The sequence below is a fragment of the Notothenia rossii genome, assembly GCF_949606895.1.
Source record: "Notothenia rossii genome assembly, chromosome: 11".
NCBI lineage: Eukaryota > Metazoa > Chordata > Actinopteri > Perciformes > Nototheniidae > Notothenia > Notothenia rossii.
Window position 1 is genome coordinate 46727510 of NC_136910.1, and position 18510 is coordinate 46746019.

Sequence of the window (18510 nt, forward strand, 5' to 3'; positions counted from 1 at the left end):
AACATAGCATGCATGCCTTATAGAATAGCGGCACAAACGTCTGCTCCCTTTTTAGCACAGCAAAGGCGGGAGGGGCCAGCTGGGCATGCAGTTAGAGAGCATGTGTTCTTAGAATGAATGTTACATACTATTATTACTATAATGTATATGCTTTGCCTTATAATTGGCTTTGCTATTGGTAAACCCCTGAGCCTAATGCTTGATGTGCTCCCAGCTGGGACACAATCCATGCATATAGCAGCCAAGACCCAGCTGCTGACCGAGCAAAACAAATGTAAGCGGCCAGGCCACTGAAAACTGCTCGCCTGAGAGTCCCAGAGCCAAGTAAAGTGTGTCAATCACTATCAGATGGTCGCCACACACACTTTGCACCAAGCATGAGTGAGACATACATCAAGGCATCATATCCCAGTAGAGGTTGGTTCAAGAGGCCATTGGCTACGGCTCTGTACCATTAAAGGTCACCTATTATGCAAAATCCACTTTTTCCTGTCTTTTATTCATAAACATGTGTCCCCTCTCTGTCAAGAGATTCTGACATTTTCAGGAAAAAGGATTCGCTCACTTTTTGTCCTGATCCATTTATATAAAAACCTGTCTGAAAATGAGCTGATCAGATTTTGGCCACTTTATGATGTCATCACGATTTTTTTGGGTTGTGTGACCATTGGCCAATAACCAACCAAGGTAACACCCGCCCACCTTATCGCCTGTATCTCCTCCAAAAGCAGGGGTTCCCAAAGTGGGGGTCGCAAGATGATTACAAATTAAAAATGTAATTTAAAGACTTAATGTATTATTATATTTGTATTATTATTATTATTAGTAGTATTATTATTATTATTAATAATAACGTGTGCTTATTTTTATGTAACAGACAGAGAATCAGCACTTTTGAAACAGGGCTGAAACAGAGGGGACTATGGGATGCTACGATCTGGTTGGTATTTCGATGCCAAACACTCCAGCAGGGCCGAATTCACCATATACATTGGGGAGACACACATCCCTCCCAATATTCAGATACGCTCAAAATGTCTCCCCCAATATATAGCCTAAATGATATAAAGCAATTAAAATAAAATTGCTATTCTATGTATGAGACTGACCGTTGAGCGGCCCGAGCAAGCAAGGAGGCAGAGGCAGAGAGTTCAAATACAACCCGGTGTGGGCATTTATTCAAATCATGGGCACATGATTCACAGCCTCAATTGCTGTCCACCTGAACACAGTCAGCAGCCACAAGGATCTCACACCAAAATCAGAGAACACACAGAGCCTAAATTCCCACAGACTAATCAATCAACAAGACACAGGTGAGGGGGGAGGAGACAACACAGGGCACCAGGTGAACACAATCAGGAGCAACAGACAAAGCGGGAGGGGAACACTTCCAAACTAAACCACATGTGCGATATTACAAGGCCCGAAGCCATCAGTCCACAGTGACCTTCGTAACACTATGACTTTTTTATTTTGGCTATTTGTATACTTAAACATCTTTATTTTCTTCACCAAAATGATATTTTCTTTACATATGTAAATTGGGTCCGCCTTTGTTTGTTTATGCATACTTTTATTTTGTACCCGGGGGGTGTATTTCGCTGTCGCACGTCCGAGTCCAGCTTCAGTTAGCTTTGATGCTCCAAACAGGCCAGTCATGTTTTAATTTGCCCTCCGTCAGTTCTGGTATCTTTTTCTAGTTAGCCCTAAACTATATTATTTTATTTCGTAATGTTAATGTTAATGAACCCTCCCGTTTAGCTTCTTTGTGTAAATAACTTATAGTTCTGATGTTAAAACCGAACTTTTCAGGAATAGTAGCTAGGGGACTGATTTGTAAAATATGCACAAAGAAAAGGTAAATCTGTTTACAGTTCTGTTTCATATGGATGTTGAGAGATGTATCCATAGATTTAGTCCATAATGTTGCTCTCAAAGTGCACCACATTGATGCATTTAACTTCAACATTTAAAAAAAAAATCTTCCCGGGGGAGCATGCCCCCAGACCCCCCTAGAGCAGGGTAGGTCCACCACCTGCCCACACCCCCTGTCAAATTGTCCCACCGACATTGAGGATGCTTCCTACTCCCATGCTTGAGACACAGTTTTGTGAATATTGTTGTTTTTTGCAACAACAGGTTTTAAAGTATCCCATGTGTTAGTGAAATTTTATATATTTTCCTTTAGAATGGCAGGAAATTAGTATTCAAATTTGTATTTAATTTTTGCCCCCCCCCCCCCCCCCAAAGTTGACTCCATGGTTACGTCCTTGCACTCCAGAGACATGTTTTGTATCTGAGACCTATAATAAAGTAATGGCAAACAGTATAATAGGGGACCTGCTTTATTAGCAGACTAAAATGTGCTTGAGTCGTGTTGGGCTTTAAAAAAATATTTGATGTTTTTGCCCAATATCAGCAATATTGTCCCTATTTGACTCCCCAACTGTGTAGGTTGTGAACAAATTGCACGCTCCATTTAGCACACTTTGGGCTTTCCATAGTATACGGGGAGGGGTCAACACAGGAAATACAACTGCACTCCCACTGCTGCTCACGTTTTCTGACAGCTACTGAACTGCACACTTTGAAACGCTGTCTATCTGCACTAGTATTCGGACATTTCCCAAGACTGCAAATCCCGTCTTTCTGCAAACTGTTTGTATCGTATTTACCGGAACCGAGTGTAAGTGGAAACAACTGCCTTTATATTAGGTGGAAACCGAAGTGTTCTCGTGCAACAAAGTTACTTTATGATTGAACGTGCATGTTTCGTAAAGCTGTTTTGAATGCCATGCGTGTGGCGTGAGAGATCACATGGCGCGTTAGTGCCACGTTAGCTTGCAGCTGTTCAGGCTGTTGTTATTTTTTTTTTATAGGACGTAGCGTTTACATGTATTGCATATAGTCTATTCAATGGGTTTTCTGTTATGTACTTGTGTGTGCTAACGTGCTAGAGTTTATCCTCAAGTTGTGCACAGGCTATATAACTTTACAGTGCGTAAAAAGCGCAAGACGTAGCGGTTGCCAATGCAACAACGCTGTTTATCTCAAGCAGCCACTCTGAAATGTGTTGGGATTTGTTTTGCTTTTGCTATTAGATTTTGCACAAGTAAGACAGGCCAAATAAGGAATTAGCATAGAAGGATAAAGTCCACAGTTCACTTAGCTAAAACCTTTTTCTCTTCATATTGAAGACAGGTTTAATCCAGCTAGTTCTCGCCAATTCACAAACCAGCTAAGCAGTGTGGAGGAGAGGGCATTTAACCTAGCAGTATTTTTACAACACTGTATTTGATTAACCGTGTTGTTTAATGCAAAGCTTAATATAATTATATTTGATGAAGTGGCTCTGTGAACCTTAAAGTCCACAAAGAATATTATAGTCTTTGCTGCCTGGAATAACATGATCTCAAACCACCTGTTTTACAAGTAAATGGTTTTACTTGTACACACTAAGCACACACTATTTGCATATGTATATTTAATAACTATAAATAAGCTACATATTCTGCAACCATAACATGCTGATTTAGGATATGCATTTGATTTGTGTAATGTCATCACTTATTTGTATATATAACATAATAAGTCCAGGCAGGGAAATTATCTATGATTTCATACACAAATACACACAAAAACATACACAATGTAAAATCACAGAAAACAGAACAAATATCTCTCAATTCTTACAACAAGTATTGCAATCAAATCCCTGCTGAATATTCTACGCTCCCTTATGTAATTGTACTGTTGTTTGTTGCCCACTCTAAATGAATTTGGGATAAAAGGACCTTTTGTTAATCTTATCTCTTTGGCAGGAGCATTCTAGAGCGTCACCCTGAGGGGAGCAACCTGAAAATCAAGTTTCATCACAAAACAATATGATTCATATACATAAAGATTATTTCGAGAACAAATGAAGACATTTGCTGCAGCTATATGATTGGGCCTTGCGATGACAATTTAGTGTGCCCATTCCTTAATCACTGAATCCATTCATCCATCTAGATCCAAGGGTTGTAACATGCTTATCTTTTATGTAACCATGAAGTTCACGCATGTTTTACTGTAAAACTATTATGAAACAGGTCATAGGATATACAGATGATACAATACTTGACTTTGACCTTAACAACACTGCAGCCTCACACCTTGTTACTCTCCCTTTTAGGTCCCTTGACTGACCACAGGGGCCATGGCCTTCCTTGGGAGTGCAGTTAGGAGGGTGGTCTCTGCAGTGCGGCCCCCTCTCTCTCCATTGAGCCGGACAACAGCTCGATCTTACAGCTCAGAGCCCACCTCGGAAAAAAGTGTTCCCTATGAGAAGACACTCAAACAAGAGGTCGGCAAGTCCTCTGGACCAACAAAGCCTTTACCCAAGTAAGCTCAGGGGATAAATAGATAGATTCTGTTAATTAATCATTTCTATTGTTCTTCAAGTATACTTCTTATTAAATTCTTACTTCATGTTGGGATGATTAGGCATCAGGAATACGCACATATGAGGGTTTGTGCAATTGATCAATACATAGGACCAGTTGATGTAAGAATAATAGTCATGGTGGCCTCCGCAAGGCCTGAACAGATCTCAGGTCTGAAAATGTAGATCGTTTAAACAACTTTTAAAATTCAGGCAAGAAAACTACAATTTGAAATCATAAATCTATATTTTTGTAAATGGTTTTATTTGCTTATTGTGGCAAGACATGACTAGAAGATCAATAACACTGTTGAGTATGAAACTACAGCCATTAGCCAGCTAAGTGTTAAGACTAGAAGAGGAGTAAACAGGCTAGTGTGGCAAAGTTCCACATAAAACAAGCCGCTGTTTTTACACGTTTTTTCCTTGTTATTTTAAAGGTGCATCTAGGAAGACTTTGTTACCTCCAGGCTGATTATTTCCTCCCGTTTCAGGTCTTTATGTTTACAGTAGCTGAACTAATCAGATTCTTGCTAACTCTTAACATAACAGACAATGTGTTACCCCCAAAAACTTTTCCTCAGCTTAAATGACCTTAAGGTTTGTCACTTGGTTTGATTCAGTGAGTGGTGTGGCTGGCATTGTCCTTGTCCCACTTTTAAAGTCGTGTTTTCAGCTCACCTGTAGTTTCCTGCCACCTGCTACAGGTCAGCAGAAGCAGTGGTGATCGGAGGAGGCAGTCTGGGCTGTCAGACCATCTACCACCTGGCTAAGATGGGGATGACCAACGTAGTTCTGCTGGAGAGAGACAGACTGACTTCTGGCACCACCTGGCACACTGCAGGTAACACACTAAGTTCACTGTTACTGTTTAAACAAGTCACTCTTACTCTATACTTGACTCAGAGTATCTTCACTCTCCTTATGTCAAGTGCTTAAAGTTGTATGTTCAACTGCAAACTGTACACACATCTTTCTCTCTCTGCTTACTAGGCCTGCTGTGGCAGCTCCGTCCCAGTGATGTTGAGGTGGAGCTCTTAGCCCACACCAGAAATGTGATCAGCAAAGACCTGGAGGAGGAGACGGGCCTCAACACGGGCTGGATCGAGAACGGAGGACTCTTTATTGCCTCCAACAAACAAAGGCTGGACGAGTACAAGCGCCTCATGTCGGTATGTAGTGAGATTGCTAATTTGAAAATGCTAAGCTTTGAGGTAAAATATTTAGGGCTGAATTAGCAGAGGTGGAAAAAGTACCCAGATCTTGTACTTGAGTAAAAGTAGGAGTACCAGAGTTTAAGAATACTCTGTTACAAGTTAAAGTCCTGCAATCAAAATGTTACTCAAGTAAAAGTACAAAAGTATGTGCATCCAAATATGCTTAAAGTACCAAAAGTAAAAGTACTCATTATGCAGATTGGCCAATTTCAGAATAATGTATATTATATGTTTTGGTTATAATTCTTGATGCATTAAAGTGTTATCAAAGCTGGTAGAGGTACAGCTAGTTTTAATGACTTTGTATACGGCAGTATACTCCAGGTGTAATTAAAGTCTTATTAAAGTGTTGATTATATTTCACGTTATAAATCCAAATCTGCAAAGTAACTAAAGGTATTCGATAAATGTAGTGGAGTACTGTAAAAGTACACCATTTACCTCTGAATTGTAGTGGGGTCGAAGTACAAAGTAGCATAGGATTGAAATACTCAAGTAAGTAGTTCAACATTTTACTTAAGTATCGTACTTGAGTAAATATACTTAGTTACTTCCCAGTCCACCTCTGAGAATTAGTATAACTTGTGTAACTGGTTTTCATTTGAAACAGCATTTTGAAGTACTGCATTATAACTTACCCTCCATGAAGTGTGGCATTCAGAACGAAAATCATAATATCATATGAATAAAGACAATGCAGTTTGCTCACTTAACTTTTTTTCAAGTTGGCAATCAATTAGTCTGAATATTGCTTTGCACAAAGAAGCCATGGTAAGAGATAATATCATTAATGGTCTGCTGAATTTACAACACACTCATGCATAAGAGCAGGGATAAGGCTGTGTTTACCCTGATTGTGTGTATTTGAGGTTCAAAGTTCACTGGAAACTTCACCTAACCATTGCATGGTGTGAAACAAGGAAAAAGCAGCACACATGTTTTAGATAAACAATCTAATTAATATCATGCTACTAGTTACTGTAACTTAACGCCTCCACCATATGTCTCCGGAAATGTTATGCAATATGTTCTCATATTATGTAAAATAAATGTGATTTTAAACTGATCAAAAATCCATGAACCATGCCTTGTCCCCTCGTTTCTAGCTGGGTAAAGTTTATGGTATCGAGTCCCATGTTCTGTCACCGGCGGAGACCAAGGACCTGTACCCTCTGATGAACGTTGATGATCTGTATGGAACCCTGTATGTACCTAAAGATGGCACCATGGACCCGGCAGGCACCTGCACCACCCTGTCCAGAGCGGCCACCGCCAGGGGGGCCACGGTAATGGGCCCTGTTTATAATGCTGTGTACACAAGTTCTTTTAATTGATAAGTATCTGTATACTAAAGTAGTGATGGGAATTACGGCTCTTTGAAGGGAGCCGAATCTTATTGCTCCGTTCCTTTCCGAGAGCCGTTCAAAAGAGCCGTTTTTTTTTTTAAGGGAGCGGGGTTAATAGGTTTATCTGCAAAAGAATCACCAAGATAATGATTGACTGTATTACCAGAAATCTACTTTTACTCACAGAAAATGTATAACTTGCTACATGTCTCAGCCAGCCAAACTACTACTCAAGCAGCACGCGTTATGCCATCATATATGGCAAATTTGGATTCAGGAAAGCAATTTCCTTTAAAGGCGAGTGGATTTATGACAGGCAGACTTTGTTCGTACCAAAGTGCCGTTCAAAAAAATCAGATCGTTCGCGAACGTGACATCACTATACTAAAGGGAATGTTACTATTTGTAATTGCAGTCTCGTCAAACAAATTAAATATTCTTTGTAAATTGTAGCGGGATTTGAGTTTCAGTTAAGTTTTGCATACTTTTACGTGTGTTTTACGTCATGGTAATTGTTCACATTAGGTAAATCCCACTAATCTCTCTGCAAATAGCTTGATGAGAAATGCTAGAAATAATAATAATTTAATGAGGTGTAACTTTTCTGTTTGGGAAATTTTGGTAGATCTTTGTCAAAGTTGGTAAAGAATTCTACTTTAGTTCAGCCCGTCTACCTGCCACTCCCGTTTAGCAAACTTTTTTCTTTATAGCACCCTTATCTGAACACGAGAGAGCAGTGTAGAAATCCATGTCACAACCTTTTGTACAGCTAAACATGTATTGCTCTTTGAACATATTACGTCTTGAATAGCAATGTGTAAATGTAACGAAACACTGTTTTAAACAAAAAATAGAGTACAAAATGTAGGTTTAGGCTTTATGTTTACATGTACATTAGTTAGAGGCAAGCCTTTTAGTGATTAGATTCTAACTTTAAGCTTAAAGGGAGCTACTTGTGGGTACTTCACAACGATAACACAAACTGCACAGCTTTCCAGGAAACCTCAGGTCACATGTACTTTCAGATAACTACTACATGTGTGTATAGCATTTTAAAAGTATTTTACAACCTACAGTACTGTAGTAGTTCTAACCTGTAAGAAACGGTGATAATATGAAGTGGACTATGGCAAAATGGAGAAGAGTGATTGATTCAGTAAATTGAACCCCTGCCGCTGTAACTGCAACATTGGATAACATAGAATATAATTGGGAGGGATGAAACCCTCTTTAATGGTCACACATGCAGAGCACACAGCACACAGTGACATTTGTTCTCTGCGTTTAACCCATCCTAGTACCAGGAGTCTAGTACTAGGAGCAGTGGGCAGCTATTGTACAGCGCCATACGTGAATATACGTAGATATTAAAGGGCTCTTATATTAATGTTTCTTACAGAAAATTTCTACACTACAAACAGGGCTTGGTGCAAATCGGATTAACTCATTATCTTTATTGTTTTTCTTTACATCAGGTGATTGAGAACTGCCCTGTGAGTGGTATCCAAGTGCGGACTGATGACCTCGGTGTTAAGAGGGTGAAGGCAGTGGAGACCCCTTATGGGACCATTGAGACATCTTGTGTGGTCAACTGTGCAGGTGCCTAACTATTCATCCAAATTAAAGATTAAAAGCTTTTTGGTTTTATTTGACATGTAAATTAAACATTTGTTAATCTACATTTAAAAGGAGCTTTTTCTATTAAATGTTTTCTCTCTTTGTGTTATATGCAGGTGTGTGGGCCCCCAAGCTGGGAGAGATGGCTGGAGTAAAGGTTCCTCTTGTTGCGATGCATCATGCCTATGTGGTGACAGAGAGAATTGAAGGCATACAGGTAGGTTCATGATGTACTGTATTATAGTAAGAATAAAACAACACAATTAGCACAATGTTCTTTGACACAGAACTTGTTCCACATAAAGTGGAACCAAAAAGTTCAGCAAGTCTGTATTTATGCTTCTTGTGTTTGTTTACTTTTATTTAACTTGTAGAATCTGCAAAGTGGGTTTTATTAACCAAAGGAATTTATACTATGATAATTTGTGTACTTTCACTTTATGGGAGACACTTGTATTAGTATGTTAACCAGGGTGCCTTTTCCTTTTTCCAAAATAAGGCTACTTGGATCTTTCTGATTATTTAATTCCTTGTGGTAGCAGGAATACCTTCTTCTGTCTGTATCATGTCAGTATGACCAGCAGGGGGCACTGTGACCTAATAGGTTTACACCTGTAATGGTACAGGATGCTTTTTGTGAGTGCTGGAATGAGATGTGTGTGTTTCTACGAGAGGGAAAAGGATAGTGTCCTGTTTGTGTACTTTAATGCTGAAAACGTTTGCCTTGGGGAGGCAGATATACATGATCCACTGTACCTCTGATTGTTGATCTAGCGCATGTTAGTTTTAGTTAGTGTACACACACACACACACACACACACACACACACACACACACACACACACACACACACACACACACACACACACACACACACACACACACACACACACACACACACACACACACACACACACACACACACACACACACACACACACACACACATACTGTGCTCATCCTCTAGAGGCCAGTGGTTTTAGGGGGGCTGTCAGAGCTTCTCTGTGGTATGTAGTTTAAGAGCAGCTTAACCAGCATTACTGCTACATCATGTACACACAGACATCAGCCCACACACACAGAATGACACACTCACACACCATACCCTGCCGTCAGAGAATCTGTTCTCATCGGGGTGTCCAACTTGTCGGATCAAGCATCTCTGCCGACCACATATCTGTGTGTGACTAGATGAGTTACTGTGGAGGGTTTACATGTATGTTTTTATCTGTGTGAGTGCATGAAGGACAGTGTATGGATCACAACAAGCTGCCTGACTGTAAGCATCGCTAAAGAGAGGAAAGCAGCAGTTTGGATATTATTACATGTAGAGGGCTCTTTTTAAATGTCAGCTTGGTATTTTGTTTTTGTACCGAGAGAGCCAATTGGGTTTAGATTGACAAGCACTCGTGACAAGATACAAAACCAAAGGGTACAACATTCTTAAAGGGTACCAATTCATTATACACTTCTACAAGAATATGTATTCAGTCTGGAGGAGGGTGAATGCTTCCCCCTTTTGAAAGAGGATTTCATGGTGTGTCAGTATCTGACATACCATACATAAAGAAACTCTATGGTTTGTTAAGGCATGTCATTGTATATGGCACTGAGGCTGTTAAGAATGTTTACGGTTGTTATGTTGCATATTTTATACCCTTTCTGTATGTCTCCGTAAAGTACCAAAAATACTAGAAATCCTCAGAGAATTTGGTAAACAGCATGGTAATTATCTTGTTTGTTTCAGCAGATTTTTTGTTTCGGTTTCCTTGTGATAAGCAGTTATGTTGAAATTAGTAGTCCAGTTAGTTGGTTGACATAAAGTCATCCAAGAATGTTGGTTCCAATTTTACTATAATTGTAATCCATTACCTGGAAGGATATGCTGTTTTTGTTTTACAGTGTTTTATAGTTTTAGCTGCTATAAAACTAAATATTGAATTTCTTAGATACGGAAATAATCCACCTCTTGTTCATGCATATGAATCTTCCCATCATATTGTTATTACATCAGAATATGAATAGACTAATCCATGTTTTAAATGTTTCCATCTTTATCTTTGCTCTGTGCAGAACATGCCGAATGTCAGGGACCATGATGCATCAGTGTACCTGCGCCTCCAAGGTGACGCCCTTTCTGTCGGTGGTTATGAACAGAACCCCGTCTTCTGGGATGAGGTGAGCTTCCATATTATTTCAAATGTTAACCGTATTATACCAATAGCTTTGAGACTTCATATTGACTGTCTATGTGCGTGATTGAGATTGATGGCACACATTTGTCTGGTTTGACACAAAATCAAATACTTTAATCAGGAAGCTAAATAGGGTTCAATCAATGTTTATTTATATAGCCCAATATCAGAAATGTTACATTTGTGTCTCAGTGGACTTCACAGTTTGTACAGAATATCAGTATGACAATACGACACTCTCTGTCCTTAGACCCTCACATCGTACATGGAAAAACTTCCAAAAAAAGAAAACCCACAGTTTAAAGGGGAAAATGGGAGAAACCTCAGGGAGAGCAACAGAGGAGGGATCCCTCTCCCAGGACAGACAGACGTGCAATAGATGCCGTGTGTAAATCGAAAAGATAATACATTTAAAACATAGGTAGACCAAATGTTTGGAAATGCATGTGTCTATAATAAGAAGATGAATCCATGAGGATGTCATCAGTCCTGTGGGAGCCATCAGGGAAGTAGTATGATGAGAGTCAGGCAGGACCACAGTGACAGGTTCAGCCACGACTCGAAGTCCAGGACTCAGATCAGGACTCAGGATCAGCCACGACTCAGGATCCCGCTGTAGATAGACACCAAAAAGAAATTTGGGGAAGCTGAGTTATTCGGAACATGAGAGTACACAGGTACAGACAGAGAGAAGGAAGAAGTAAGATGTCCCCCGACAAACTAAGCCTATAGCAGCAAAACTAGGGGCTGAATCTAATCAGCCCTAACTATAAGCTTTATCAAAAAAGGAAGGTCTTAAGCGCACTCTTAAAAACTGATAGGGTGTCTGCCGCCCGAACACAAACTGGAAGGTGATTCCACAAATGTGGAGCTTGATAAGAAAAGGCTCTGGCTCCCATTGTACTTTTAGAGACTCTAGGAACAACCAACAACCCTGCATTCTTGGAACGCAATGCCCTAGTAGGACAGTAGGGTATAATGAGTTCTTTAAGGTAAGATGGCGCCCGCCCATTAAGGGCTTTGTTGGCGAGAAGAAGAATTTTAAATTCTATCCTGTGTTCTATAGGGAGCCAATGTAAGGCAGCCAGAACAGGAGTAATGTGGTCCCTTTTCCTAACTCTGGTTAGTACACGAGCTGCAGCATTTTGAATCAGCTGAAGCGACTTGACTGACTTCTTGGTACACCCTGATAATAAAGAGTTACAATAATCCAGCCTTGAAGTAAAAAATGCATAGACTAGTTTGACTAGGGTTCAATCCTTTTTTACACTTTGACAGTTTAACATCATCTTTTTAAGTCTGTTATTCGTTCTCTGTCTTCATCAGCCGCTGCTGTAATAGCTTTGAGATCAAACTGTATTATAACATGACTCATAAACTGTGAGGGTTAGTTCACTAATCTACCAGCGGTTAAGAGAAGAAATACATTTCCATTGTTTCAATATCATAGTATCATGAAAAAGTATTACTCGATTTCAAGTAAAAGTCCTGCATTAAAATGGTTTCTTAAATATATTTTTAAAAAGTGTTGCTGCCAAATGTAAATAAAAGAAAATGCGTCACATTTTGGGAAATGAGCTTTGCTTTCTTGCCAATAAATGGATACAAATATTGATACCGCTCATCTCTGTAGCATGGAGGCTAGTTAAGCTATAAGACTGGAAGTAAGGGCAGCTAGCCTTGCTCGCGTTTAAGTAATCTATAAAGTTCACTAAGAGAACAATATTTCCCCTTTTGGTGTAATCAAATGTCAAAAACTGAAATGTAAAAGTCATGTTGTGGTTTTTACATTTTAGAGGATTTCTTTGTGCAGTAGCAGCTCCTTTTGTTCTCGTTCTGCAGCTGAGCGTTACTTTGATGTCTTGAGGCGAATGGAGGAAGAAAGAGGAGATACAGAAAGGAGAATTAGCGGGGAGACAGAGAGAATAGAGAAAGCCTTCCGAGTGAAGATGAGCAGGATCGATGGCTTGGGAGGCTTTGAGAGAAGTGGGAGGTCTAGGACAAAGAACTCTGCTCCTTAGATACTCCGCTTGAGTGTCAGACCTTGGTAATAATGCAGAAATTCTTTGTTCACATGAAAGCGGTTACTGTCAGCTCGCACATCCCTGTGACATTTAAGTCTTAATCAGAACTGAAAGTGAACGCGCTGACGCTAATTGTAAAGCCGTAGGAAGTGTTTTCTTGCTCTACCTTCCTGTCTAGCTCCTGACTTAAGGTTCACCTATATTTAGCAGTGTACGTTGCTGTTATTTGGTATGATATGTCAGCAATGACTCAGAAAGCAGTCACCCTCTGAAAGTAAAAGCTGAATGACTGAAATTCCAGTGGAGAGGCACTCGGATCATTGCCAGTGTACATGAAGATATGCATGACTGATAAAATCATTGCATTGATGTGCTGCAATTTTATTTTGTGCACCCTAAATCAGTCAGATTAGTGTAGGAGGGGAACATTTGAAGGCGAGGCGGTCATCACTGCCCAGTATGAGATGTAAAAGCATTTGAGCCAGGCTGCAGGAGGTGAAGTCCAGATGGGAGTAAATTAACGCTTGGACAGGAAACAGAGAGGGGTTTGACAGATGTCTATTCCCTGGTGGGAAAGAGTCGATTCAACAGATGCTACAGGACTGTGCTGACTTACTCACACAGTCGCTGGTCTACAGGCTCATGCCGTCACTTGGACCAAAGTCACAGTGTTCTTGTCACCAGTGATGAGGAAGAAAAAGGGAAGAGCACGTCTTGGTGATGCACCAACATTACACATCCAACCATCCACTGAAGTAGAGTAGAATCATTTTGTGGGGAAATAAACCAAACAGCTAGACCTGAGTATTTTGTTTATATATATTTTTAAATGGACCTAATCAAGATTTCAGGACATGTCGATGTTCCAAATAACAATCTGAGATGGAGTTCACCCCTAGTTATGGACCTACAGGGAAAGGTGGTGACCCGTCAGTGTTTACAACTTGTTTACTACTGCCCCCAAGTGGTCAAACAAATCAGTTATTCCAGCCTGGACTATATCTATTTTTTTTAGTCAAATCTGAAGAGAAAATGCACAAATACACAATCTTCTACACATGCACTCAGTAATCAACCTGTGAGTGCTCAATCAGTTGCTCATTTACATTTCCACAAAATGGATCTCTTGATCTTTCTTGATGGAAGATGCACCCCCTTGCTGGAGCACCTGTTTCTGAAGATCACTGTGTTCCTGCAGGATGTCATTAACTTGAACAGTGATTCTTAGAAAAACATCCAAACATGGGCAGATAAAATGGCACACTTATGTTTGGCCCGAATTAGAAAACTAAGTCCTCACGTACATTACTGCTGTTTTATTTCCCAGGTGTCCGATAACTTTGTCTTCAGCCTGTTTGACCTGGACTGGGATGTATTCACGCAACATATTGAGGGTGCCATCAACAGAGTTCCTGCTCTGGAGCAGACTGGCATCAAGTCCACCGTCTGTGGACCAGGTACTAGCACACACACAGACACACACAGATACACACAGTAGTTCCACAAAATCATCATTTTTTAATAAAAAATCCTGCATGCACATTTTCTAACAGTAGGTTTCAAAACCAGGATCAAGCAGCCTTCAATGGTCGAATTAGACGCATTAAAATGAATAGAATGTGTCCATCTGTGGAATACCTTATGCACCGCTGTACTGTATTTGCTCATGAATATCTAACCTAGCAGGCTATGAATGTTTGAAGAGGAGCCTGAGTTTTTATCCAGGCAATATCAGGTTTCGAAAGTGGTTGAGTAAGCCAATCTGTGGCTAGCCTGAATAGTTTCAGTATCGAATTGGGTTTTTCATCATCATAGTGTGATGCAGCTGTTTTCGAGGGACAACATTACAACCAATTGTAGGGATGAATGACCAGAAGAAGACAGAAAAGGAAAAAAGAAAAGACAATTGAAAACATTGATGCATACTTAAAGGAATAGAAAAAACATAAGAAGAGGAGAGGGGAGAGTTGAAAATGTAGTGAGTGGCGAGAAAAACAGAAGTCAAGGGGGAGAGAGCTCCGATGAAAGAGAAACAAAAATGATGGATTTTATCAAAGTTGTTGCTTCTCCTTGGGAGTGGCCCTCGCTTTGAGGCCGGCTTTTGTTTCATTTGAAGTTTTGAATCATAATAGTGCGCTTTCTTCAAATCCTGCATTGATATTGAGTCATAAGGTCACATGATATGCTATCCAATAAAGAAGTAGCTGAAATGTTATAAAAATATTCATATAAAATAGGAAAACTTAAAATAATATTTAAAAAGGTGTGTAGAAACACATTATGGTATTTTGTTGGAGTCACTTGGTCAAATAACCATGAAGCAATTGAAAGAAATTCAAACTTTTCAATGAAAAACAAATGTTTATATAAAATAATACGTGGACGTAATTCCAATTAAGAGATGTATGCTGCTTTTTCAGTGTATAAAGAATATATTGTTTAGATTTGCAGTTATATGTTCATATGATATGAATGCTATTGAAAAGATCCAATATTAAGCACATTTTTTCATAAAAATATTACAAATAATAATGCTTAAAAAATTGAATTCGCATACAAATGGTTTTCTCCTGCCTGTCTAGTTTTGTAAAAAAAAAATGCTGCTTTGATTTGTAGCCAGTAGGTCAAATTACATGGTAGCTATTAAAAAAACTAAAATGATCTTCTATTAAAACCTTTATGCGAAATCAATAGATGACACATCAATGTAATTATGTAATGAAATAGAACAGTCTTTCTGCTGACATAAAAAAAACAACTATTAAACTTATAGCACAGGAAAGACTTTAGGGACCTGGACAAAACTGTATCGCTGTCACTCATCTTTTACACATAGTAGAAAAATGTGTCATGTGTGGTCAACCAACTTTCATACAACGTTTTTCTTGCTTCCTTCTGTTTTCAGAGTCATTCACAGCCGACCATAAGCCTCTGATGGGAGAGGCCCCGGAGGTCAGAGGGTTCTTCTTGGGCTGTGGCTTCAACAGCGCTGGTAAGTGCTGCAGGGACGGAAAAATCAAACACGGAACAGGGGAAGATTGTTAAGTAGAGAAAGGAAAGCAAAGGGAGAAAAAGAGCGTACTTATATCTCCAATACACAGTTGTAAACAAACGATAGATACGTGTATGAATGACACTTTCAAATACTTAGTGTGTAAAGCTTTTCCTTAAGGGAACCATGAAATGATAGAGATAGAAAGGTCGAAGCAATCATCAGTACTTGGCAATATAAGCAGGGAGGAAAACAAGCAAGGAGAAGCGGCCGAAGAGTGTTTTCACCCATACTTTGACCCAGCCTTCACCAATCTCTGTGCACACTCTCAAGGCACAAATGAATAATGTAGGGGAGCATACCTTTGACATTAGCTGGGGGAGGAATGTAAGTCTCTCAGATGTCTGAATACCAGAGAGAGAGAGGGGGTGTAAAGGGTAAAGTAATCGCCATCAGTGCTAACAGACGTTTGAGAACAAGCTTAATAGCTAAAGATCCCGGGGTCGAGAGGTGGAGCGCTAATGAGCGAGCATACAGTCGTTTTTACACTCATACATAACAGAGACCATTGTTTTTTGCTTCAGAAGTGTTTTTTTCCACGTTTGATGCAAACTGCTGATGGATCCCTGCTGCTGTTGAAAAGCGCCTCGTTTGCTCTCTTATGCCCTTACCACTTATCCATGAGACACTCGTTCTGTCCATTAGCCTGATCGTAGGTCAGTTAGCAACTTGTTATCCATTGTCAGGTTAACCAGGGCGCACACACTGCGTTCCCTGAGCCGCTGGTTCCTTTTATAACTCTATTCATTAGATTGCATAAGGTTTTTACATAGGATTGGAATAAGGTGATTTAAGCAATTTGTTTATTTTGAGATCATTAATCATCAAGGACATTATGGTACATTTCTGTAACTGATTTGTTGTTTAAGTCCAGACAAAACAAGTGATTGACTTCAGATTAGGCTTTTGGGAATTGTATTCGGAATATCCTTGGTAAAAATGAATAAATAAATACCTTTTACTTTTTTACATGTGTTAATAATAACCTTTATTTGAACATTTAGAAATAAGAATAGAAAGGGATAACAAACAATAAAAGTCCCAAGGTCAGAATCGAACATGGACGTTTAACCCTCCTTCTAAATCTTTATTTTATTTCTACTTGACGCAAATAGAAATGTCACATTCCCATCTGAATCCAGGTTGATAAAATATTGCATTCCCCTTGTCCTCTGGCTTTGATGTGCCAAGCTTTCACCAGGCTCATTGAAATGGGCCCAGCGTCCCCCAGCTATCACACCATCGGTAACGGGGACTTTATTCTAATAAGGAATTTCTTCCTACCATGCAAAGCAAGGGTATTCTAAATGCCTTTCACTTGCCTGACACACACATATCTGCATTCAGCATGCAAAAACACAACAAAACATCAGAGTCCGATCAAAGCAGGAGCTTAAAAACGTCCACCTTTCCTCATGTAGTCCTTTATTTACCCTTCTCACTTTAATTTCTTTCTTTTCCCTCTGCGCCCCTTTGTCTTCTCTCTATTACATCCATCACAGAATAACTTTTAAAGCCTCCAGTTGTTTCGGCTATCTTGGTGTTCATTTTAGTTTCCAAGCAATCAGTAACTCTACGTACTGCAAGTTATTTTTGTTACCTGAAAACATTAAGTTAGTTAATTTGTGTCAGAACAACCATGCTGAACTTTTAGTTATTTATTTTCATTATGGTTCTTTAATTACTTTGAACTGCTGAACCTCTTACATGTATTACCAAGTTGCTTATAGTCATTATGGCAAGCAGAGTTAATTTACAGGTCTGGTTGCTTCTTATTTTACTTTACAGGTTCCACAAGTGAGATAGATTGTGTAAAAAGTTGTCTTTACAGATGCTGGTATTAAACGTTTGACATAACCTTACTAGCAATCTTTATGCTAACAAATCCTCCAAGGTGTTGGAATGTCGGACCTACAACTCATAAAAACGTAAATATTTAAATCAAATGTATCACAGTTCGTCCTAAATAGAGATTTAATTTGTTTACGCTACTATGGCAGAGAAGGATAAATACAATTTGGCATGTCTGCTTCGTCTTCAAAAGCATTGTTTTAATCACTAGCGGCATCACTTTAAATGTCAGAAGAGAGCAACTATCTAAAAAGAATCTGATGGCAATACAGAAGAGGGGAGAAGGGGTGATATATAATGACATGGAAAGGAACAAATGTTTGCGCAGCATAAACGAACAATCATAGAGCGAGATAGCGATAGCGGGGAAGCAGACAGAGAGTACAAAGGCAGGAAGGAGGGGTGATGAGATGAGTGGAAGCACCAGCGTAAGGGTTCACACGCAGATCCGCGCTCACACATCAGGGCACTTATCTCGGGTGACATTTATCAGTGCCACCTCGCCTTCTTGGTTGTCTCCACGTTGTCTTGGGAGAACTCCATCATCGCCCTACCGCGTTCCTCCTCCCTCCATCCCTCTTCCTCCCTCTCCACCATTCAAACATCCACCCCGGCTTGGCCCGGAGTGACAGTGTCCGCAGATGAGTGAAGCGATGAGAGATGAAGGGAGAGGGCCTGCTGTGAGAGATGGGGGTGAAGGAGGGATGCAAGGACAGTGTGTGTGTGTGTGTGTGTGTGTGTGTGTGTGTGTGTGTGTGTGTGTGTGTGTGTGTGTGTGTGTG

The 18510-nt window shown here is 39.8% G+C and overlaps 1 protein-coding gene across 3 annotated transcripts in view; it reads left to right on the plus strand.

Annotated features, from left to right (window-relative positions):
* Positions 1-1422: 1422 nt before the first annotated feature.
* Positions 1423-18510, plus strand: part of sardh (sarcosine dehydrogenase) — a 39656-nt gene continuing 22568 nt past the window's right edge. Inside the window, exons 1-10 of one of the 3 annotated variants that reach the window (XM_079658375.1) lie at positions 1423-1653; positions 4178-4386; positions 5134-5270; positions 5420-5598; positions 6750-6929; positions 8465-8588; positions 8723-8823; positions 10680-10784; positions 14153-14282; positions 15731-15817. In XM_079658375.1, coding sequence (XP_079514501.1) covers positions 4202-4386; positions 5134-5270; positions 5420-5598; positions 6750-6929; positions 8465-8588; positions 8723-8823; positions 10680-10784; positions 14153-14282; positions 15731-15817 — 1228 coding nt within the window. In that variant the 5' untranslated portion in view covers positions 1423-1653; positions 4178-4201. Of the gene's footprint in view, positions 1654-1727; positions 1862-2530; positions 2690-4177; positions 4387-5133; positions 5271-5419; positions 5599-6749; positions 6930-8464; positions 8589-8722; positions 8824-10679; positions 10785-14152; positions 14283-15730; positions 15818-18510 lie in introns of those variants that run through there. The other 2 variants (XM_079658376.1, XM_079658374.1) reach the window with 2 other exon arrangements.